The 20,798-nt window shown below is 45.0% G+C and overlaps 9 protein-coding genes across 9 annotated transcripts; 6 read left to right on the top strand and 3 right to left on the bottom strand.

Annotated features, from left to right (window-relative positions):
• Positions 1 to 38: 38 nt before the first annotated feature.
• Positions 39 to 1,361, top strand: V1512DRAFT_261925 (uncharacterized protein). The gene is made up of 4 exons (XM_066916162.1): positions 39 to 104; positions 150 to 309; positions 357 to 506; positions 554 to 1,361. Exons 1-4 carry the CDS (start codon positions 68 to 70, stop codon positions 1,269 to 1,271), a joined length of 1,065 nt encoding a protein of 354 aa, XP_066771823.1. The 5' UTR covers positions 39 to 67; the 3' UTR covers positions 1,272 to 1,361.
• Positions 1,309 to 2,614, bottom strand: V1512DRAFT_286306 (uncharacterized protein). Its single transcript, XM_066918077.1, has 5 exons — positions 2,271 to 2,614; positions 2,132 to 2,227; positions 1,993 to 2,083; positions 1,740 to 1,940; positions 1,309 to 1,693 (listed from the first exon to the last, which is right to left on the bottom strand). Exons 1-5 carry the CDS (start codon positions 2,566 to 2,568, stop codon positions 1,363 to 1,365), a joined length of 1,017 nt encoding a protein of 338 aa, XP_066771822.1. The 5' UTR covers positions 2,569 to 2,614; the 3' UTR covers positions 1,309 to 1,362.
• Positions 2,615 to 2,667: 53 nt separating this feature from the next.
• Positions 2,668 to 5,566, bottom strand: V1512DRAFT_247354 (uncharacterized protein; the record flags this gene model as incomplete). Its single annotated transcript, XM_066914482.1, has 3 exons — positions 2,668 to 4,447; positions 4,490 to 5,163; positions 5,207 to 5,566. The coding sequence occupies 3 exons, from the start codon at positions 5,564 to 5,566 to the stop codon at positions 2,668 to 2,670; spliced, it is 2,814 nt and encodes a 937-aa protein (XP_066771821.1).
• Positions 5,567 to 7,556: 1,990 nt separating this feature from the next.
• Positions 7,557 to 9,742, top strand: V1512DRAFT_261916 (major facilitator superfamily domain-containing protein). Its single transcript, XM_066916161.1, has 2 exons — positions 7,557 to 8,189; positions 8,239 to 9,742. Exons 1-2 carry the CDS (start codon positions 7,620 to 7,622, stop codon positions 9,583 to 9,585), a joined length of 1,917 nt encoding a protein of 638 aa, XP_066771820.1. The 5' UTR covers positions 7,557 to 7,619; the 3' UTR covers positions 9,586 to 9,742.
• Positions 9,743 to 11,482, top strand: V1512DRAFT_237723 (P-loop containing nucleoside triphosphate hydrolase protein). The gene is made up of 6 exons (XM_066914153.1): positions 9,743 to 10,092; positions 10,147 to 10,170; positions 10,218 to 10,268; positions 10,315 to 11,188; positions 11,233 to 11,381; positions 11,426 to 11,482. The coding sequence occupies exons 1-6, from the start codon at positions 10,027 to 10,029 to the stop codon at positions 11,444 to 11,446; spliced, it is 1,185 nt and encodes a 394-aa protein (XP_066771819.1). The 5' UTR covers positions 9,743 to 10,026; the 3' UTR covers positions 11,447 to 11,482.
• Positions 11,483 to 12,507: 1,025 nt separating this feature from the next.
• Positions 12,508 to 13,601, top strand: V1512DRAFT_270891 (Zinc/iron permease; the record flags this gene model as incomplete). The annotated part of the gene is made up of 3 exons (XM_066917623.1): positions 12,508 to 13,156; positions 13,199 to 13,298; positions 13,343 to 13,601. The coding sequence occupies 3 exons, from the start codon at positions 12,508 to 12,510 to the stop codon at positions 13,599 to 13,601; spliced, it is 1,008 nt and encodes a 335-aa protein (XP_066771818.1).
• A 1,517-nt stretch (positions 13,602 to 15,118) lies between these two features.
• Positions 15,119 to 16,550, bottom strand: V1512DRAFT_237717 (diacylglycerol acyltransferase-domain-containing protein). Its single transcript, XM_066914152.1, has 2 exons — positions 16,451 to 16,550; positions 15,119 to 16,384 (listed from the first exon to the last, which is right to left on the bottom strand). The coding sequence occupies exons 1-2, from the start codon at positions 16,471 to 16,473 to the stop codon at positions 15,193 to 15,195; spliced, it is 1,215 nt and encodes a 404-aa protein (XP_066771817.1). The 5' UTR covers positions 16,474 to 16,550; the 3' UTR covers positions 15,119 to 15,192.
• Positions 16,551 to 16,999: 449 nt separating this feature from the next.
• Positions 17,000 to 19,450, top strand: V1512DRAFT_275716 (zinc finger CCCH domain-containing protein 45). Its single transcript, XM_066917842.1, has one exon. It carries the CDS (start codon positions 17,158 to 17,160, stop codon positions 19,117 to 19,119), a length of 1,962 nt encoding a protein of 653 aa, XP_066771816.1. The 5' UTR covers positions 17,000 to 17,157; the 3' UTR covers positions 19,120 to 19,450.
• V1512DRAFT_224298 (uncharacterized protein) lies at positions 19,451 to 20,724 on the top strand. Its single transcript, XM_066913783.1, has 3 exons — positions 19,451 to 19,571; positions 19,629 to 20,550; positions 20,597 to 20,724. The coding sequence occupies exons 2-3, from the start codon at positions 19,629 to 19,631 to the stop codon at positions 20,662 to 20,664; spliced, it is 990 nt and encodes a 329-aa protein (XP_066771815.1). The 5' UTR covers positions 19,451 to 19,571; the 3' UTR covers positions 20,665 to 20,724.
• Positions 20,725 to 20,798: the final 74 nt, after the last annotated feature.

Below are 20,798 nucleotides of genomic sequence, written 5' to 3'. Positions count from 1 at the left end.
CCTGAAACTTCTTCACTCTTGCTCGTTCGTTGTTTAAAGCACAGTCGAATCCGCAGAAACTAAACAAATGACGACACCGGCAGTGGTTTGTATTGGCATGGCTGGTACGTGACTTATGACTGGAGCAGGACGTATACTCATAGTTATAGGCTCCGGCAAGACGACGTTCATGCAGCGGTTGAACTCACATCTCCACGCACTGGACATGCCTCCGTACGTCATCAACTTGGATCCAGCAGTGTTGAGCGTGCCATTCGAAGCCAACATCGACATTCGTGACTCGGTTAACTATAAAGAAGTCATGAAGCAGTATGTCAATTGACATATTTCCGAAGCAAAAAGGCTGACGACAAAAGGTATAACCTTGGACCGAACGGCGCAATCATCACGTCTCTAAACTTGTTTGCAACGAAGATAGACCAGGTCTTGGGTATAGTCGAGAAGCGAGCAAAAGAGGTGTCGCATGTCATTGTGGACACGCCGGGTCAGATTGAGTGTTTTGTCTGGTACGTACGTCATGGCTACCTCGTGTACATATCGTACTAACTCACAGGTCCGCGTCCGGAGCCATTTTACTCGACTCGCTGGCGTCCGCCATGCCGACTGTTGTCGCGTACATTGTAGACACTCCGAGGACCACTTCACCGTCGACATTTATGTCTAACATGCTGTACGCGTGTTCAATTCTGTACAAGACCAAGCTGCCGCTGATCATCGTGTTCAATAAGACCGACGTGTGCGACTCGACTTTCGCGATTGACTGGATGACTGATTTCGAAAGTTTCCAGGCCGCGTTGAAGGATCTTGATGACGACGAGAATAACCCGGAAGGAGGGAGCGGATATATGAACTCCCTTATGAATTCAATGAGTCTGGTGCTTGAAGAATTTTACAGACATCTGGATGTCGTCAGTGTGTCGGCGTACACCGGTGCCGGCATGGACGACTTTCTCGACGCCGTGAATCATAAGGTCGATGAGTTCAATAGCGAGTACAAAGTGGAGCTCGAGCGGGTCATGAAAGAGCGCGAAGATGCAAAGGCAGCACAAAAGCAGAGAGATTTGAGCAAGTTGATGAAAGACATGGGTATTAAAGAATCGACATCGGTCAAGAAAGAAGACTCGGCTCAGACCATATCTGATGCCGAGAATGAAGACGAGGATGATGATGATGATGAAGACGAGTACGCGGACAGGTTCGTGAATCCGGATGAGGCAGAAGGCATGCTTGATCCTGATTACTCTGAAGACGACTCGGGTGAAGAAATGTAATGTATATGAGCTGATTGTTCTAGATTACTCGGGGGGGTAAAGAATGATGTATATAACTATTGACTGTATAATAAACTGAATTAATGATTATTTACGACTTGACATCAAACGTAAACGATTCCGTCCTGACATGCTCATTCGTAATCACACCCGCCTTCTGTAAAATCCCTACAGTCTTGTCCACAATCACGGCCTTATCCACAATAGCCACATCGTCTACAAACTTGACAGTCTTCATCCACTCGCGTGCGTCCGCAGCAGTATAATCCAAGTTCGCAGATATGTACTCGACCGCTGTCTCCGGGTTGGCCTCAAAATACTTGATGCCTTTATTCACGGCCGTGAAGAACTTAGATATTGCCCCCGTCGCAGATTCAGCCTCAATAGCAGTGTCGTGAGCGGTGATTGTCCATGACGGCCACCTGCTGTGTCAGTAACGTCTTACTTCTCGGAATCACTCAGACATACGGAGTGTAGATCGATCCAATATGCTTGATTTCTTTCGTGTCGTAATATTTTTTCGACGTAAACAATTCCCACATAAACGCGTCCGCGGTCCCATCATTCACACCGTTGCGCAAGTTCTTGAAATTCGTCAATACCTTAAACTCAAACTCCTCACTCCACCCGTTCTCAACCGCCATCACGAACGGCATGACGTACGAACCGCTAAACTTTATCAGTCATATACTCTAATTCACGTCCGACCAGTATCACGCACCTGCCAATTCTGCTCACGCCAATCTTGCCCCCGCGTAAATCTGCAATCGATGAAATATCATTCCGGTTAATTCCAGTGCTAATAGCCCAACCTAGTTCTCAGCCCATGCCAAATCCAAATACATACAGTTCAAACATACACAAAGGCGACTGCACGTACGTCCCCACAATCTTATACCAATCCTGTCCCTTCCCCAACCCAGCAACGAATCCCTCAGTCAACCCAACCGCAACGTCTACATTCATCAGTCTTGTTCTTTACCATACAACTTCACGCACCAATTTCCCGCTCGTTTAATGCCTGGATCATGTGTCCGGTACCAGAAATATACGGCACAAACTCAGGCTCGACACCGGCTTGAGCGTAGTAGCCTTCAGATTTCGCGAAAAATAACGGCGTCGAGAAGTGTTCGGGAACATATCCGACCTTAAGCACAGTATTCGACCGTAAAATTGCAGAAGACGCAAACCCGCGTCTGAGTGATGGTATAAATGTTCGAATCGACATCATCATTTGTTCCTTAAAGCTCAATTGCAGTTGATACTGCGAATATACTCGACCGATCATCGTCGTCATTAGATTTGTCAGGTACAATACCCTTTGTCACTGTACTCAGGGGCTCGCTTACTCCCGCTTTAAGACACAACTAGTTACATTCATAAAGCATATTAACGCCTAATCAAATTGCACATTAAACACCCCCCGTTTTTCCGATACTTTTAACACCAAACTTCGTAATCTTTCAAACAAATCCAGCCACTCAAACAAAATTCCAACTTTCGTCTCGTTCTTCGCATCTGCGCCCTTCGCATCCGCAATCGTAGCATTCAACGCAGACTCACTCACAAACCTGACCCACTTCACAAGCTCAACCGCTTTGCTCAAATTTTTCTCTTCACAAACCACCCGGTCAAGATACTTCTCCAACAACGCAACATCGTCCTCGTCCGGCCCGACATGGTCAGCCACCGAGCATGAGATCCAGGTGTGGAGCAGCTGTCGCAACGCGGGAACTTGGCTCTGGCCTTGGAAAGTCGGCACAGGCCGAGGCGTAAACGAATGCTTAATACGAGCTGGAGTGGTCCGTGGTGGGACGGCTTGGTGCTCCTGTTTGAGATGTAAGATCTCGGCCCGGATATTAGAGGGTAACTCGTTCAGCACGGATTCGTCAATGTCAAGGTACTGTAACTCGTCCTCGGTACTGGTTTGTTTGGCCAAGACAGGTTTGTGAGAGTTTTGCTTCAATGACTTGAATTTCATCCTTGCAGGTCTGGACTCGACCGGCTTGGTGTTGTATTGCGCTTCAATCTCGGCCACAATCTCTGGCGGCAACTCGGCAAGGACGTCAGGATCAAGACTCGATTCAGACGGAAAACGTGCAACAGGCTTTATTGTCTTTTTCTTCAAATCGTCATGCTCAGCAGGTTTTTCTGGCTTATCGGTTTTATCTTGCTTCTCGTAATCAGTCTGCTTAACATGGAAACTTATCGTCTGCTGCTTGCCATCCCGAAACTCAGTTACTGACGGCACATCGCTACTCAGCTTCGTCATCTGCAGTCCCAATCCTCGAATCTCACAAACTTCAATCCCAAGTTTCTCGTTCAGCATTAACGCCTGCTGCGTAAGTAGTTCCGCGTCACGAGTGGCAGACGACAGGCTCGTGGACCTGCTGAACGCATCACATTGCCCACATCCAAGATACTTGGCCGGTTCCAGCGGAGCGTTTGCGGCCCGCTTGTACACTTTCAAAGTCAAATTGGTCCCGACCAGACTGAGTTTCGCTAATCGGCTGCAGAGTTCGCCTGCGAGCGAACACAAAAACGTGTCCAGCTGGCTCTTGTTTTCAAACCGAACGCCCCAGTTCACTTCCGCACTCACGCTTTTTCGAATAGAAACCTCGCCGACTTGTCTGTTGTCCAATCCCTGCGCATATAGACAAAGCTTGTCACCTGTTTTCGCGCCAACGACTTCTTGCAATTTCGCCTTTGGGACCTGTAATACCTCACCAACAGTGGAAATATTCAACTTGTCCTTTAATTGGCCATGAATACTATACCCGACCCCAGGCAAGTCATCTACTTTCAAATCACAAATTAACCTAGTCGCATCTTCAGGCCGTATACAGTATTGCCCTGCTGGTTTCGCTTTCTTGATTGCGACTTTGGCTTGTAAAATATTCGCGCCAATACCAACACTGACATTGCACTTGGTAAGCTCAAACACTCTGTTGCGAATACCCTGAGCAATTTGAAGCGCTTTTTCATAGCTGTCCTCATTCTCCGACCAGCAGATATTGGTCATGTCCAGTAATGCCTCATCAATTGACACGGCTTCGATCTTGCGAGCCCCGGTTTCAATCAAAGTGTTGTATAAATGAGCTGAAGCTTCTTCATATGCGTCAAACTCATACGGCAAGCACTGCAATTCCGGGCATAAATCTTTAGCCCGATGCATCCTTGATATTAGTCTAACTTCCCCTATTCTAAACGATACATACCACATGCCATTGCGAACGCCAAATTTCCGCGCCACATAATTGCAGCTAGCTACTTCCGAGTTCTGGTTTCCTCCATGCCCTACACATACCGGCTTATCCACCAAGTGCGGATGACTTCGCAGCGCGATTGACGCGAAAAAGCAGTCAAAGTCTACGTGAAACACAATTCTCTGCTTTGCAGTAATGTCGACTTTATTCCCATGTCCAGTCGCAGAGAGAATCTTGTTTTGGATCTTAACCTTCAAGTCTGCTTTCCATGTGCTTAAATGATGGAGTCGAGATTGGCCGTAGTACGTTTTTAAGAAGTCGGGATTCAACACTGTTGATTTCCTGACGTTGGGATCGGATAGTAAATGAGCATTATACTCTTCAGCCGTCATTGCTTTTGTATTAGTGATTGGTTCGGTATCTTGTGCAGTATCTAGTATAGTATCTGGCACGATATCTGGTGCAGTAACTGGTGCAGTATTTGAATTATCTAGAGTGGTTGGCTGAGTCGAATCTGGTGAAGAATGTCTAGATTTTCTGACCGTGTCAAGTTGCATCTGAGATTCAGCATTCTGAATCACCCTGTAATCATGCCATGGCAATAACCGACCAGCTTCTATACTTTCTGTAATCCATTCTGGTTTCACTATTCTGTACCGAGCAAACTCGACCATTTTCTTTGGTGTCTGCTCAAGTCAGTATAGCACCAACAAGCTTTACCAATCTTACTAAAGACGAAGCCACGATATGCGTCACACTGGTCTTGCCATCCATGTACTGATAATACACCCCACCATACAGCACGACAAGTTTATGAATCTCGATATTGCTGGGCTTGGTATACCCGTTCACGTGAACAATGCACCCTTTAAATATCGCAGGCCTGTCGCCTCGGCCGCCATCAGAGCCGAAAATATGTGCATCCAGATTCTGGAGCTTCACTTTCTTGTTGCGGAAATACTCGCTAAACCCACCGAACGCAGACCCGACGTACTCGGCGCCAGATTCGCCTTCAAACGCGGAATTCACACCAGATACCGCGACACGCTGTGAATCAGCAGACAAAACTGGGGGATGATGGGCCGGCATCAACTGTAGTCGAGTAACATTCAAATCATGCAATCTCTCTCTGTAGCATAAAATGAAAACGGTACGAGTCGCGAAGTCATGTGACCAAAACGCGTAAGAAAACCCTAACCCGATATAAATCTGACAATTGCAGTCTCATTGCCTCGTCTGCTATAAGACGCATCCACTACGCGTAGGCGTAGGAAAAATAGTATGCATTGAAATACTATATGGTTCTGGCTAAAGTAAAGAATATATCACTGAATTGTATTTATAACTGGAACTGTTTGATTCTGTAGATGATTTGATTCGTTTTAGCCACGAAGCGACATCTGATTCTTCTTACTGTTATACTATTGTATCTTCTAACTGCTATACTATTAGACTGTTGCACTGCTATACTGCTATATTGTGTAAATACGGAGATAATAATTGCTATACTATAAGTGGAGAAAGTATATCTAGATAGTCTAAACTTATCTATACTTATCCACTATCATAAGCTGTAAGTGAGCAGTACCTTTGAGTTTTGTTTTTGATCCGAAATGTTTCCGAAGACAAATTGAGTTTTTAAGGTATGAATAGATGGGTTTATACCGGATGTTGCACATGGACCGTGCTGATGTGAACAAAGCGGGATGCGTCAACTTTTCAACGGATAAATGCCGGTCTATATACTCCTTATCGCGATTCTGTATGCCATTTACTATGTTTGATTCTACTAGTTATAATTTGGTCGTGAATGTGGTCGACCACGCCAGTGTCTTTTTCCGATAAAAATTGATTCGAGTTTAACAATAAATAAGCTTACAAGTGGGGATGATTTGATAAGCATATTATTGTTTTAATACTCGGATCTTATTTCCACCGGCAGCCACACCGGAGACTAAGGTTACTACTACTCCGAAAATAGGTTGACACGTCTGTCTGTTTTCTGTGTTCTGTATTGAACGAATATTCTGATATGGCAATTATCGCTAAGGGACTTCTTTCAGAAACTTTCTTTTGTTTACTGGAACCTATGTATCAATTCGAAGAACTTTGTCGCAAAATCCTTCCGATTATAGTTGATCTGCTAGACGGATCCTTCTGATTAGCGATAAGTGATAAGTTTATGCCTCGCCCATTTATATTATAGACCCTGAACATTTAACAGCAACGGTGAGAATGGCATAAATCGCGCAGACTTGTGCACGTAAATAACTTCTAACCACCGTGAAGTATTCGTCATGCTTTTATCGATGATCTAAACAGCTATAATAGCACAAACTAGATCTTTCAGCATATTTCAGTCGCAATTCTTACTCACAACAACATATGACAGCAAGAATGTGACATACAAGACCTGAACAAACTAGACTGAGCTGGACTGAACTAGACGGAGCTGGACCGGTGACCTTCACACAAAAAGGGGATCGACCGCGAAGGCGACCGCATCGCTCGCTAATGACATCACGAACCGCACACTAGCGTTGCGGCTCGGCTTCCAGGGGTATTTAATGCTCCGTGTCTGTCGCCGAGTAGTGGCGTAATCTTTTACATATGGCATAAATGCGTAAATTTAGCAGTGAAACAGCCATAAAATACAGTGAACATAAGCTTTCGGGCAAATCTCGGAGACGTGCTTCGTGAATTGAGTTTCATTTGTCTTAGTGCCACCTTTTAAGTACTTTGCCTTTAATGAGTATGAACAATGGGCAAAGGTCCAGGAACTGGTCATTTTGCAGGACAATTTGACGGAAATGCGAGTAAAAAAATCAAGGAAAATGAGGTTAAAATGAGGAGAATAAGCTGAGCATAAATTCATGCTGTTTAAGTGATTTCCGCATAGTGAAAAACGTCATTATGAAATGAGTAAGGTTAAAAGTGATTTGTCCGTGATGGAGCCCGCGCGTGTGCCAGTGACTGAAAGTCCCCGCCCCGACCCGACTATACCCGCCATAGTCAAAATGTACGACGAAGTATATAAGAAGAACCTGATTGTACATGATTGTCCTCCCTTAAATATACACTCAGTATCAAATAGCTACAACACACACACACATTAATAGTTGATAGCATATAATAATCAATCATGTCTGCTAATGACAATCAATCACAAAAGTCATCCGATTCGACTTATATCGCTTCGTCTGAAGAATCAAATAATGAAAAGGCAGAAAACCCACATCCTATTCTAGGAAAAGATTTTGCTGATAATGGGCTTGCAAAGACTATATCTGGTGAACCAGACTCTACATTTCCTTTCAATACTGTAGACGTCAACCGGGCACAGTTCCCTAACGAGTACGAGATCGAGACTGAGACTGGTCTTGTGCCTCAGTCTACACTCGACAGTGCTTCTGGCGCCTTACATGCTACTGCAACCGCGCGCCTTTATCGAACAGAAACAGTACAGTCGTTGCAATCTCGTCTATCTCAACAAGCAACTACAGATTACAACTTTCCGTTTACAACTGAGCGATCAGAGGAAGCAGAGTTTCCGGATGAGTACACTACGGAGACTGAGACTGGTCTCGTTCCAGCTCAAACAATCAGATCGTTCCGTCGTATCCCGACCCGACCTTTCAGTATCGAAGAAGAAAAAGGTGAGGGGGAGATCGAGTACGTGACGTTCAAGATCGACGATCCAGAAAATCCAATGGTATGTTAGTCATGATTTGTTACAGTTGACTTATAATTAACTGTTATAGAATTGGACTAATACATTCAAATGGTATATCACTTTAATGGTTTCCGTTCTGGTCATCGCCGTGGCATTTGGATCATCATGTGTTACTGGCGGTCTTGGTCTTATTCAAGACAAGTATAACGTTAGTCTCGAGGTTGCAATCTTGACCTGCTCAATAATGGTCATTGGTTTCGCTGTCGGTCCTCTTGCCTGGTCTCCGCTATCAGAAGAGATCGGTCGACGACCAATCTACTTCATTTCATTGGTGTTATACACCATTTTCAACATTCCATGCGCTTTGTCTCCAAATATCGGTGGTCTCTTGGTCTGCAGGTTCCTTTGCGGTGTGTTTGCCAGTTCTGGCCTTGTTCTTGCCGGTGGCACGATTGCTGATATCTGGCCCATGGCGCATCGTGGTAACGCCATTGCTTACTTCGCTGCCGCTCCTTACTGCGGTCCGGTGTTTGGCCCGCTTGTTTGTGGATGGATCAACATCGGCTCTCGCCGTTTGGACTTGATTTTCTGGGTCAACATGGCGTTTGCCGGTGTGATGACAATCATCATTTGTTTGATCCCTGAAACTTATGCGCCCGTCATTCTTAAGCGCCGTGCCGCTAGACTAAGAACAGAGACTGGAAATATGAACATCATGACAGAACAGGAGAGATTGAAGATGCCATTGTCTGAAGTCATTCGAACTGTCTTGGTTCGTCCTGTTATGTTGATCATGACCGAGCCGGTTTTGGATCTGATGAACTTGTACATCGTGTTGATTTACTCGTTACTGTACGCCTTCTTTTTTGCGTACCCAGTCATTTTCCAGGACCTTCATAACTACAACGACGGTATTATTGGTTTGATGTTCATCCCAATTTTGATTGGTGCCATGTTCGCTTTAGTGACGACTCCAATCCTTGAAAAGATGTACACCAAGACAATCATGAGAAGAACGCCTAAGCCTGAGGACAGATTGATTGGTGCCATGATTGGTGCGCCGTTCGTTCCTATCGCGTTATTCATTCTCGGTGCCACTTCTTACAGACACATTATCTGGGTCGGTCCGTCGTCCGCGGGTATGGCGTTTGGATACGGTATGGTTTTGATTTACTTTTCGGTAAACAACTACATTATCGATTCGTACGAAAAGTGTGCAGCGTCTGCTCTTGCCGCGAAGGTGTTCACCAGATCGGCCGGCGGCGCCGCGTTCCCGTTGTTTACTACTCAGATGTATCATCGTCTTGGGTTGCAATGGGCCAGTTGGTTGCTCGCGTTCATCAGTCTTGCAATGGTGCTCATTCCGTTTGGTTTCTACTTGTTTGGTGCATCCTTGAGAGCGAGATTGGGAAACAGCTCGCAATATTCGGCATAATCTACTTTGCCAAATACATTTATAAGTAGATTTGTATTATTAGTGGGAGGGGGTTTATGCATTTTGTTAGAAACACAGTCTTATTAGATTGTGAAGTAGAATTAATACTATATGTCGCATCAAATAATCAATGAACAATAACTATACTAAATCATACTACGCAATACTGATTATCAGACTGCAGTCACTGAGCTGATTCAAGCGACTCGGTGAAGCAAAGTGGACCCAAACCCTCATTATTATGCACAAAAAAATTTGTGAGTACTTGACGATTGAAATCACGACAAATTCAAAGGTCACGACTTTCTGATTTTGTTTTAATTTATTTTCACGATACTTTCATTACGTTCAGTTCTACTGAGCCGGTCTAATTCACTCGGGCAAAGTAGTTGTTGCGTGTTTGTTCGGTTTTACGCCTCGAAATCAAAATCAAAAAAGAAAATGCCGCCAAAGAAAGCTGTGAAGGAAGAGAAGATCTTGCTCGGTCGTCCGGGAAATAACTTGAAGGTGTGTTGGAAGAATCGTGAATGATTTACTGGAGTAGTAACTGACTGTGAATAGAGTGGTATTGTTGGTCTTGCTAACGTATGTCGAGATGCTGTTGGGTTGAAAGAATTGACTAATTTCTTCAGGTCGGAAAATCCACTTTTTTCCAGGCAATTACCAAGTCGCATTTGGGGACAGTATGTGACAATATGAAATCACTAACCAGTTCTAATTTGAGTGTAGCCCGCAAATTACCCGTTCGCTACGATTGATCCCGAAGAAGCTCGTGTGATTGTACCCTCCCCACGATTCGACTGGCTCTGCAACTCGTACAAGCCCAAATCCGAGGTTCCAGCCAACATCACCGTGTTCGACATTGCCGGTCTGACCAAGGGCGCGTCAACCGGTGCCGGGCTCGGCAATGCGTTCTTGAGTCACATCCGTGCTGTCGATGCGATTTACCAGGTCGTTCGCTGCTTTGACGATGCCGAGATCATTCACGTCGAAGGTGATGTCGACCCGGTGCGTGATTTACAAATTATCCTTGACGAGTTACGGTTGAAGGATATTGAATTTGCGCAGAAATTTTACGAGGGCGTCGAGAAGATTGCGAAGCGCGGCGGGCAGAGCCTGGAGGTCAAGGCCAAGAAGGAGGAGATGGCGATTGTCAATAAAATTATCCAGTGGCTCGAGGACGGCAAGCGTGTCGCAAAGGGCGACTGGAACACCAGAGAAGTCGAGGTCATCAACCAGATGTTTTTGCTCACAGCCAAGCCTGCAATCTACCTGATCAACTTGTCAGAGCGTGACTACATCCGCAAGAAGAACAAGCACTTGCTCAGAATCAAGGAGTGGATCGACAACAACTCTCCAGGTGATGTCATCATCCCGCTCAGTGTTTCGTTTGAAGAGCGTCTGACCCAGTTCGAGACCGAAGAAGAAATCGCAGAGGAGTGCAAGAAAGTTGGCGCCGTCAGCGCGTTGCCAAAGATTATTCTCACCATGAGAAGCGCGCTCAACCTGATTTCGTTCTTCACTTCTGGTCCGGACGAGGTCAGAGAATGGACAATTAGAAAGGGCACGAAGGCGCCTCAGGCTGCAGGTGTGATTCATACAGGTAATGTGTCTTGACTTGGTGTTAGTAACCGTACTAACAGATAGATCTGATGAACACGTTCATTCTGGCACAAGTCACCAAGTTTGATGATTTAAAGGAGCTGGGCGATGAGAATGCAGTCAAGTCGCATGGCAAATTAATGCAAAAGGGCAAGGATTACGTTGTTGAGGATGGCGACATCATCTACTTTAGAGTAAGTGTTTACTTTTGTATTAAGTTGTTAATACTAATTTCTAGGCTGGAGCAGGAAAGAATTAAAATGTATTGTTTTAATAACCAGTTTATAGTAACCAATTTACATCGTAGAAACACCATTAAATACATATATAGCAAACAGCAGATTCTAAACAAGTTAGCAATATGAACTACATTAGTTCTCTCATAATCGGAATCAATTGACAAGATCAGATTTAAACATTCATTTCATGAAAAAGTTTCCACGTTAAAGAAACAAATCAACGAGCTGGGTTTAAATAGTTCGGGCCGCTTAGGGCCCTTTATCATCATGAAACGTAGTCGATTGTGAATGATAGTGAGAGCACTGTAAAGTGGAGCAGATACATACCTATCAGTATTCACAGCAATGAATCGTTACGAAGTCGCAAAAGAAGAGTACTAGGAAAACTAAAGTAGAATTTGCAAGGAGAGAAAAAGTTTTGACTAGTATGTTGAGCCGTTGGATATGAGGCTCAATACAGCACGAGACATCAATGCGGTCAGGCGGCTATTCCGAGAAGCAGATGATTGAGGAAGACACGATATCAGTCTAGAGGGACTTTAAATGACGTGATTGTATTTGTGGGATGAGGTCACTTTATAGTACGGGTAACTGATTTGCTGAGAGAGAGGTGTATGCGTCTGAGTGAGTTGGACTCACTACAACATGTTTATGACAAAGTAAATTATACTGTCTATATTTTCAGACTGTTAGTTGATAAGATTGATGTTTGTATTCGTTACAGTGAAAGGTGGGATGAGTATGGCGTGCCATCCCTGATCCAAGTTGTCAAAAGCGAGGCCCCCGCATCATCAATACGTTCAAGACATTTGGAAAATGACCGGGTACATCACTGCAAACGATGCGAGCTCAGGCTGCTCAGAAATTCATAAGTTATTACTGACATCACTGCGTATTTGGCAAGAATTAATTGAGGTTTGCATATGCTTGGCAGTACAGTGCCGCCAGAACATTAAATTGCACAGCCTGATTATCCTTTCAAATTATTTCAATACAAGCGAAAATGTCAATCAGCAGTGCAAATTTGCCCACTGTTCGTGATGAATGTGGAACCAGGTCTGGTTTACAAGCAGACTACAATATGCCGCTTCATATAGGCGCCGTAGCTATCGTGTTCGGTGTCTCAAGTTGTGCATGTGCGTTCCCACTGCTCGCACTGCACGTGCCATGGCTTCACATCCCTCCCAGGTTCCTCTTTACGGTCCGGCACTTCGGAACCGGTGTTTTGCTCGCGACCGCGTTCGTGCACTTGTTCCCGACCGCGTTTTTGTTTCTGACCGATCCATGCCTGCCGTCGTTTTGGCACACAGAGTACCCCGCCATGGCCGGCGCGATCGCGCTTGCGGCCGTGTTTCTGATTTCCGTGGTTGAAATGGTGTTTTGTCATGGCGGGAGTGCGTGCAACTTAAACGAGATGTCTGATCTGGTCAGTGTCAGGTCTGACCGGTCGCGAGCGAGTGTACGATCTGGATTTCAGCTGCAGCGGATGGTATCGAACAATGAAGAAATAATTGCAGACTTGACTGCGCCGCGAAACCGCATGTCGGAAAAGAGAAGAGTGGACGTGGTAGAAGAGAGCGATGATGGTGAAGGAACTCAACAGAGAGCAATGATGCAATGTTTGTTTCTTGAACTTGGGATTTTGTTCCATAGTGTGTTTATCGGTATGGCGCTTAGTGTCGAAGTCGGCAGTGACTTTATTGTTTTATTTATTGCTATTGCATTTCATCGTGAGTGGGTTGTTATAGAACAAAGACTGTGCTTACAGATAGAAACATTTGAAGGTATGGCTTTGGGATCTAGAATTGCAGCTCTGAATTGGCCAAACAAGTCTGTCAAGCCATGGCTAATGGCTTTAGCGTATGGCTGCACGTAAGTATCTTGCTTGTTCCATAGTCAAATCTGACAATCTACAGCACTCCAATCGGACAAGCAATCGGTCTCGCCACTCACACATTTTACGATCCAGACTCGCAAACAGGTCTGCTGTTAGTCGGTATAATGAACTCAGTCTCAGCTGGTTTATTGACGTTCACGTCTTTAGTCGACTTGCTTGCGCAGGACTTTTTGAGTGAAGAAAGTTGGAGTGTTTTGCGCGGAATGAGAAGGTACTTTGCTTGCACTTTAGTGTTTATGGGTGCGTTCTGTATGAGTTTAGTCGGTGCGTGGGCATGATTGAATCAGGAGCTTGAGATTGACGGAGTTATTGACAAGGATCATTGTAATTATTTGATGTGTTCACCCTTGACATGGATATGTTGTAGTCTGTAAGAGTGTGGGTATAGTACTATTCAAGTACCATTCAGTTACTGTGCCAGGGCAAGAGGAAACAAGCTGAATGAGTGGACTGAAGCGCCAGTTAACAACAAATGCAACTGACTGAATCACGTTACCTGGCAAGACGTATGTAAATGTATATAGGTGAATATAGGGACGATGCTGAACGTTACTGAATCAGTATCATTCTACAGCCATCCCTGTGCGCACTCTAAACACAGTTCATTCTAATCAAAACAATTCGGAAAGTTCGGCCGAACATATTAAATCAGTAAACGGACGGTTCAATCCACGTGAATGGCCCAAATTGTCATCCGAGATTTGTGTAGTGTGTCGTCGATATTCAATCTCCCCGCCAAAATGTCATATACCCAATCCGACCCGGAAACTCCCGTCGAAGGAATGCTTAATTTCACCGTAATCGACTATATTATAGCAAAATGTCACGATAAAATCATATTAAACACTAATTAATCACCGTTATTCTAATCAAATTGTTTTATATAAAAATTAATACTCTACTCTGATAGATCCACAGTTGGAGAGAGAGACCGGGTGATCAACATCCACCGGATCAGTCCCGTGGGCAGGGCGGCACTAGCGTTCTGGCTCCAAAAGTCACGCGCGGATCCGAGCTTTGCGTACTGTACACTACACACATAGTGAGGCGTCGTCATAGTGTGTCTGTATATATTAGCAAAGTATGTCTGTGTGGGGACAAAAGCGGGAAGGGTTTCTGTTTATCGGAAACGCTTTTTTTGGTCGCGTGGATTGGTTAATCTATTTGGTTTATATATAAACCCTTCGACTTGCCACCCATCCTGCTGGCCTTTGCTTCTATTGACTATCTGAAAAGTATTCACTAAATTCAAATAAAATCAAGTATCGTGATTTTTGTTATAGCTTAGTCTGTTTAGTGCTTTGCTACTTACATTTTACTTAGATTTAAATCATACAACATGGTCAGTGTCATGCGTTTACATGGTGGTTCGTCACCCTTTGTTTGTTTTTACTAATATATCTTGGCTAAAGGAAAACGTTGATCCTCTAGAACCTTACGATGGCGTCGTGCACGACGATCCTGAAGAAACTTATCCTGAAGGCGTCCATCCCGGCATCCCCGGGTTGTGGAAGAATCCGTATTTTAAACAAGACTGTGCAGAATTTGACGATAAGATTCACGAGCAAGTACATAAGCACTTCCCTGAATACGTCGCCCAAGTCGACAGTGCTGTGCCATACGAGCAGCCATCTCGTCGAAACAGTAGTGGTGCAAGTAGCCTTGCAATCGAGAAGCACGAAGAGACACATCACTGAGAGGGTCGGTCGGTTGTACAATACTATTCTTTTAGGTTTGTTGGTTTTGATGGCTTTTATCTGAGGTTTGGTTGGCGGCGGCTTGCAATATGCAATTTGCAATTTGACTGGTTTTTTTTTGGCAGTCTTATAATACAACAATATTGAATCATGAATACACAAAACACTGCGGTCATTCTACAAACCTTAACTCCCCTGTGGCTCCAGTCCCAGAGTAGTCAATATAGTATTTGTGCTTATACGTATCCCATAATCGTTGCAGCTCGTCCATATATCTTTGGTGATAAACAGAGATTTCAGCTTCAGTCGGCTGGGCAACGTAAGGCACCGGAATTGGCTTGCCAACCACAACGGTGATTGGTCGTCGATACGGCATTAACCCAAAGTCGTAGTTGAAGATCCCACGAGCATGCATTAACGGCAACGTGAATCCCAGCGCTTTCTTAATAAGTGTTTGAATTTTGTATAACAGCGATGTTTGACCGCCTTGAATTTGCTCGTACACGTCATTTTCTCCAAAACTCAATATCGGTACTAGACTCGTAGGCACGTCTGCTGCTGCCGGCGTTGCCATGGCCAGACGGACAAACCCTAGTCGCTTTTTGATGACCAGATCGATCTTGCCTGGCTGTGCTAAAAGTGACTCCTGCGCACCTCCAACGACAATGCAAATTGACTGGTCATGATTAAGCAAAGTCATACAAGACCGTCGAGATACCGAAGATATTCCAAGAGAAAGTAAGTATTCTCTGTGAAATGGGAGTTGAAAGTTTGCATCAAGAGTCAATAGCGACACAGGTATGCCCGGAAACAAATTTTCCCACCCCGCACCTTCAGTACCTATCGCACCAAACGCACCAAGACTAACTATCCCATGTGGATGATACCCAAACACGTATCTTGGTCCTCGTTTCTTATCTCCATCTAGATCGTCTCCACTTTGCGATTGTTTCAATTTTGGCATATCATCCTTTATAACCGCGTCTTGCATGTTAAACATTTTAGCGATCCAGCGCTCAAGAAGCGAGCTTGGCTCGCGTAACCTGTCAGGGAACGTAGGTTTCAACTCGACTTCGCGGTGTATAGTAATTGGGAAGTAATCGCAATATAACCGAAAGATAGGCAGACGCCGAATCAAAGCCGATTTACGTCTGGCAACACGAGCATAGGAGTCTCCATCAATGGTATATACAAAAATACCGTAAACAATTAGGATTGGCCAGCATGGTGGAAATGCAAGCATAAGAAAGAAAGCGCCTAAACAATATGGTAATGATACTGAATGAAACAGTACAGCTAAAGTTTGTAATCTTCGTTCGAGTGGGATCTGGAGAGGAGCGAAATGCACTCTTCTAGGTGAAGATCTTTGAATTTGTTTAGACACAAAAAAATAACAAAAGAATTGCATAATAGAAAAAAAAAAAACATACGAACGCTTGACGGAATCCGTCATTCCATACACCCAGAACTAGAATCGGAGTTACTTTCTAAATGATAAAAAATCACGAGTATAATGGAGGGCTCCGGGGAAGTAAAATTAAATGAGAGTCAGGATGACGGCAGATCTTGAGTCACAGAGATTCACGTGATCATACAGTTCGTTTGACATAAAGTTACTATGACAAGAATCTCCACATTTAAAACTTTAGCGAAAACTATTTTACTTGAATTTTTATAGAGAACGTTTTTCATTTTCAACGAATTTTATTCTGTAACTTTTTCCATTTTTAAACAGAAAAAAAAAAAAATAAATAAACAGATTTTTGTCGAGTAAATTAGCGGGACCGGGCTCAGGGTTTGGGGTCTGTTTATTTCTGATGGCACTTGCTTAGTGTGCACCGTGCACCATATTTAAAATATGCACCAATCTTAATCTTATCTTATACGATACTAGACGTTAATTAAGCAGCCGATAGCAATAAAGTTTATATATAGTGTGTAATTAAATTTGGCGTGCGCCTCGTCTGTGTCTGTGCCTTGTACTTTTTTCCAGTTGCCCTTCCCCGATCGCTCGCTCGCTCGCCCCCGTTCGGTTCTGGTAGTTTCGCTTCGTCTAGTTTTTTATTCTCAATTATTGTTGTGCCTTGTTCAGATTTTTAGAAAACTCAATTCGTTCACTGTAATTCCATTCAAAAGAATGACGACTCCAATATCTGCTGCTACTTCTGCTAATAGTCTACATTCAGCTGCTTCCTCCCAGCAAAATCAGTTTCCAACATCAGGGCAGCAGCAACAGCAACAATCGCAACAACAAAATAGACAACCACAGCCAATTCAACAATTACCGTTTCAACAACAGCAACAGCAACCACAACAGCAACAGCAACAGCAGCAAGTACCTCCACAACAACAGCCTTACATGAACTACTATCCGTATCCGATTTATTCTTCCGTTTTATCGCCGCAGCAGCAACAGCAATCTCATGCGCAACTTCAAGGCCAGCCCCAATCACACCCTTATATGACTTATCCTCCATACCAAGCAACTCCAGCCGGGTTCTATTCTCCTCCTGGGATGTCGTATCCGCCAATGATCCCGCAATCGCCTCGCTCGGCAAATGCCGCGCTAGCACCGCAATTAGCAATGCCTGTTCAGCCTCGGCCGGTCCAAGTCCCTGCTCGCTACTCTAGACGTCAATCGTCTGTTTCTGATCCGTACTTATCAATTGAAGCACAGCAACAGATGCAGAGACATCAGGGTCAGCAGGGTCAGCCTCCACCGGCTCAATTGCCTCTCCCATCGCCAATGTACACGTTCCCGCCAGCGTATTTTTCTCAGCTGGTGCAACAGCAACAGCAGCAGCAACAGCATCAGTCGCATCACTACCATCACTATCAACACCATCGACAGCAAGTCTCGTCAGGATCGATTTCTTCATCTTCTTCGACTACTGCGGCGCTGCCTCGAGGGCCTCCGCGAAAACCAAAACAATCCGGTCATGCGCTCTGGGTAGGAAACTTACCTCTTGTGACGACTGTCATTGATCTCCGAGACATGTTTGCATCCGACGAAATTGAGTCGGTGTTTTTAATCTCAAAATCAAATTGCGCATTTGTCAATTACTCCAGCGATGCTGCAGTACGAGACGCACTTGAGCGATTTAAACTCTCAGGTGGAATGCTTAGAGGTACGAAACTAGTTGCCAGGTTGCAACGAGGATCAGCAGCTGATCGGGTCGCTCCTACATATCTTGGATTTCCTGAACCGAATGCCGAGGCAGAAGTGCCAATGCCAAGAGTACATAGACCAGATGCTTACTTCGTGGTAAAATCACTCACGGTCGAAGATCTCGAGCTGTCAGTCAAGACTGGCGTATGGGCGACCCAGTCACACAATGAATGGGTATTAAACGAGGCTTATGCTTCAACAGACAATGTTTATCTCATATTTTCTGCAAACAAGTCTGGGGAATATTTTGGGTACGCAAGAATGGCAGGACCAATTGAGCCTGATAAGAAGGATAAAGAAAAAAAGGAAGCAGGCACAGAAGAGAAAGAAGAGGACAATTTGGTGTCGGTAGTCGAGTCTGAGCCGTCGTCGGAACAAGCGTCCGTCACGACTACACCGTCATCGCCTCCAGCAACAGTCACCACGACGCAGCAGTCTGTTGAGGACTTGATGAAGACGACATACACGCCCGCGACCGCGACCGCACCGGCTGGACGGATCATTGACGATTCTTCGCGCGGTACGATATTCTGGGAAGTTATTTCTGATTCACCGGCGACGAGTCCGGCCGCAGTATCCGACGCTGGAGAAGCAGATACGACTTTTAAATCTTGGGGTACGCCTTTCAATGTCGAATGGCTTTCGACAAAACGGGTTTCTTTTTTCAAGACAAAAGGCATGAAGAACGCATGGAACGCGAACCGAGACGTCAAAATTGCTAGGGATGGGACAGAGCTCGAGCCAACGATCGGGCGAGTTTTGATTAGGCTCTTTCATGGCACATCGCAGTTTGGACCAGACAAGGACAGAGCCAGCACAAGTTCGGGCGAGCTTGAGACTGAAATGCCGCCGCTGCAGGGTGGTGAGAGTACAGAGCTGCAGATGCCTGTGGTTGTAGACAGCGGTGCTGTCAACACGGTCGGTGAATAAATATGATACACACATTCTAAAGCATAATTTTGGAAAACAAAGTTTTGATTAATTGATGTGTTCGTCTGCCGAGTTTGATTTAAATATTTTATATACAGATATATATAGATATTTATATAACGAGTTGTGATGCTTACTTATTTTGAGCCCGGCGTTGAGCATTTTTGTGTATAGTTTATTTTGTTCATAATTTTCAATTTCAATTTGCTCTTCGTTACGAAGAACGGTTTTCCATTGAGAAGTGACGATGTTTGGTGGGCAATTGGTGGTGTCCGATCCAAGGGTTTAGTGTATAAAAGCTTAATTGTGCGCCTCCGGGCGAGTCAACTCGATAGCGCGATAAGCCCACTTGACGTTGACAAAAGGCTCAAAAAGGTTTATCTTCCCGTCGCCAGATCTAGAAACTTCCGAGGAATCTTTCCAACTACTCAAGTGACTACTCAATTAACAAGGTATCGACTCAATTGAGTGAGTGTATTTTATGCAATTGATACTGATAAACCGAGTAGATGACTGAATATACCCCAAACTACTACGACTTCCCGCGTGAATACAAAGGATACGGCGAAGAGTCAATTGACTTGAAGTGGCCGAACGGAGCCAAGATCGTCATCAACTTTGTCGTGAACTACGAAGAAGGTGCCGAGAGCTCGCTTGAGAACGGGGACGGCCACTCTGAGCAGTACATTTGGGAGCTGCCGTACGTGCCGCACATGGGCAAGCGCTCGTACGATTGCGAGTCTGATTTCGAGTACGGATCGCGAGCCGGTGTCTGGCGTCTGCTCCGGCTGTTCAAGAAGCATAATTACAAGTTCACGACGTTCGCTGTCGGTAAGGCGTTTGAACTCCTGCCCGAGGTGCCTGCCGCGATTGCCCGTGACGGACACGAGATTGCGTCGCATTGCTACCGGTGGAAAGATTACTCAAAACTGAGTCCGGAGGAAGAAAAAGCCCTGATCATCAAGAACATGGAGAGCTTGAAGGCGACGACCGGGTCATACCCTAAGGGATGGTATTACGCACGTCTGTCTCAGCACTCTCGCCGTTTAGTGTACGATGTTCACCAGGAACTTGGCGCACCTCTGCTATGGATGGCTGATGCGTACGCCGACGATTTGCCTTACTGGATGCCAGTCCCGCGCACTACAGACGCGATGCTGATGATTCCGTACTCGTACGACTGCAATGACGCCCGGTTCCACATGCCGACCGGCTGGAGTTCGACCGACGACTTTTACACGCACTTGCAGTACGCGTTCGACACGTTGTACGAAGAGGGATGCGAGCTAGGAACCACAAAAATGATGACCGTCGCGCTACACACCCGTGTGGTCGGCAAGCCAGGAAGATTCCAGGCGTTGGTCAAGTTTATGGAGTACATCAAGCAGAAGGAAGGCGTCCTTGTCGCGACTCGTGAGGAGATTGCTGAGCGTATGTTTTATTGTGCATGTGTTTTGAACGTACTAATACTGTATAGATTTCAAGAAGGTCAACCCATGGGAAGCTCCAGCCGAGCCTTTGGCCTACGGTGCTGAAAAGCCTTAAATGTCTTTAGTATGATTTTGTAGATAGCCTGTAATTGAAATAGAATATGATTGAGTACAATACTGTCTTTGACTGTAAATAGTCGTTCCATGTATTACCAATATATTAGCTTCCTTACAACAATTTTCAGAATA

This window comes from Lipomyces arxii, assembly GCF_038497795.1.
Source record: "Lipomyces arxii strain Phaff 12-163 unplaced genomic scaffold V1512scaffold_6, whole genome shotgun sequence".
Lineage (NCBI taxonomy): Eukaryota > Fungi > Ascomycota > Lipomycetes > Lipomycetales > Lipomycetaceae > Lipomyces > Lipomyces arxii.
Note: the sequence above shows the minus strand (reverse complement) of the source record. Positions and strands in the feature narration are given on the sequence as shown.

Coding starts and splice junctions, on each gene's coding strand:
- V1512DRAFT_261925 (XM_066916162.1), top strand. CDS start 68: ATGACGACACCGGCAGTGGTTTGTATTGGCATGGCTG. Junction 310..356: donor TATAAAGAAGTCATGAAGCA/GTATGTCAATTG, acceptor TGACGACAAAAG/GTATAACCTTGGACCGAACG. Junction 507..553: donor CAGATTGAGTGTTTTGTCTG/GTACGTACGTCA, acceptor ACTAACTCACAG/GTCCGCGTCCGGAGCCATTT.
- V1512DRAFT_286306 (XM_066918077.1), bottom strand. CDS start 2,568: ATGACGACGATGATCGGTCGAGTATATTCGCAGTATCAACTGCAATTG. Junction 2,084..2,131: donor GTACGTGCAGTCGCCTTTGT/GTATGTTTGAAC, acceptor GCTGAGAACTAG/GTTGGGCTATTAGCACTGGA. Junction 1,941..1,992: donor GGCGTGAGCAGAATTGGCAG/GTGCGTGATACT, acceptor GATAAAGTTTAG/CGGTTCGTACGTCATGCCGT.
- V1512DRAFT_261916 (XM_066916161.1), top strand. CDS start 7,620: ATGTCTGCTAATGACAATCAATCACAAAAGTCATCCGATTCGACTTAT. Junction 8,190..8,238: donor ACGATCCAGAAAATCCAATG/GTATGTTAGTCA, acceptor TAACTGTTATAG/AATTGGACTAATACATTCAA.
- V1512DRAFT_237723 (XM_066914153.1), top strand. CDS start 10,027: ATGCCGCCAAAGAAAGCTGTGAAGGAAGAGAAGATCTTGCTCGGTCGT. Junction 10,171..10,217: donor GTATTGTTGGTCTTGCTAAC/GTATGTCGAGAT, acceptor TAATTTCTTCAG/GTCGGAAAATCCACTTTTTT. Junction 10,269..10,314: donor CCAAGTCGCATTTGGGGACA/GTATGTGACAAT, acceptor ATTTGAGTGTAG/CCCGCAAATTACCCGTTCGC.
- V1512DRAFT_237717 (XM_066914152.1), bottom strand. CDS start 16,473: ATGACGGATTCCGTCAAGCGTTC. Junction 16,385..16,450: donor ACGGATTCCGTCAAGCGTTC/GTATGTTTTTTT, acceptor ACAAATTCAAAG/ATCTTCACCTAGAAGAGTGC.
- V1512DRAFT_275716 (XM_066917842.1), top strand. CDS start 17,158: ATGACGACTCCAATATCTGCTGCTACTTCTGCTAATAGTCTACATTCA.
- V1512DRAFT_224298 (XM_066913783.1), top strand. CDS start 19,629: ATGACTGAATATACCCCAAACTACTACGACTTCCCGCGTGAATACAAA. Junction 20,551..20,596: donor TCGTGAGGAGATTGCTGAGC/GTATGTTTTATT, acceptor AATACTGTATAG/ATTTCAAGAAGGTCAACCCA.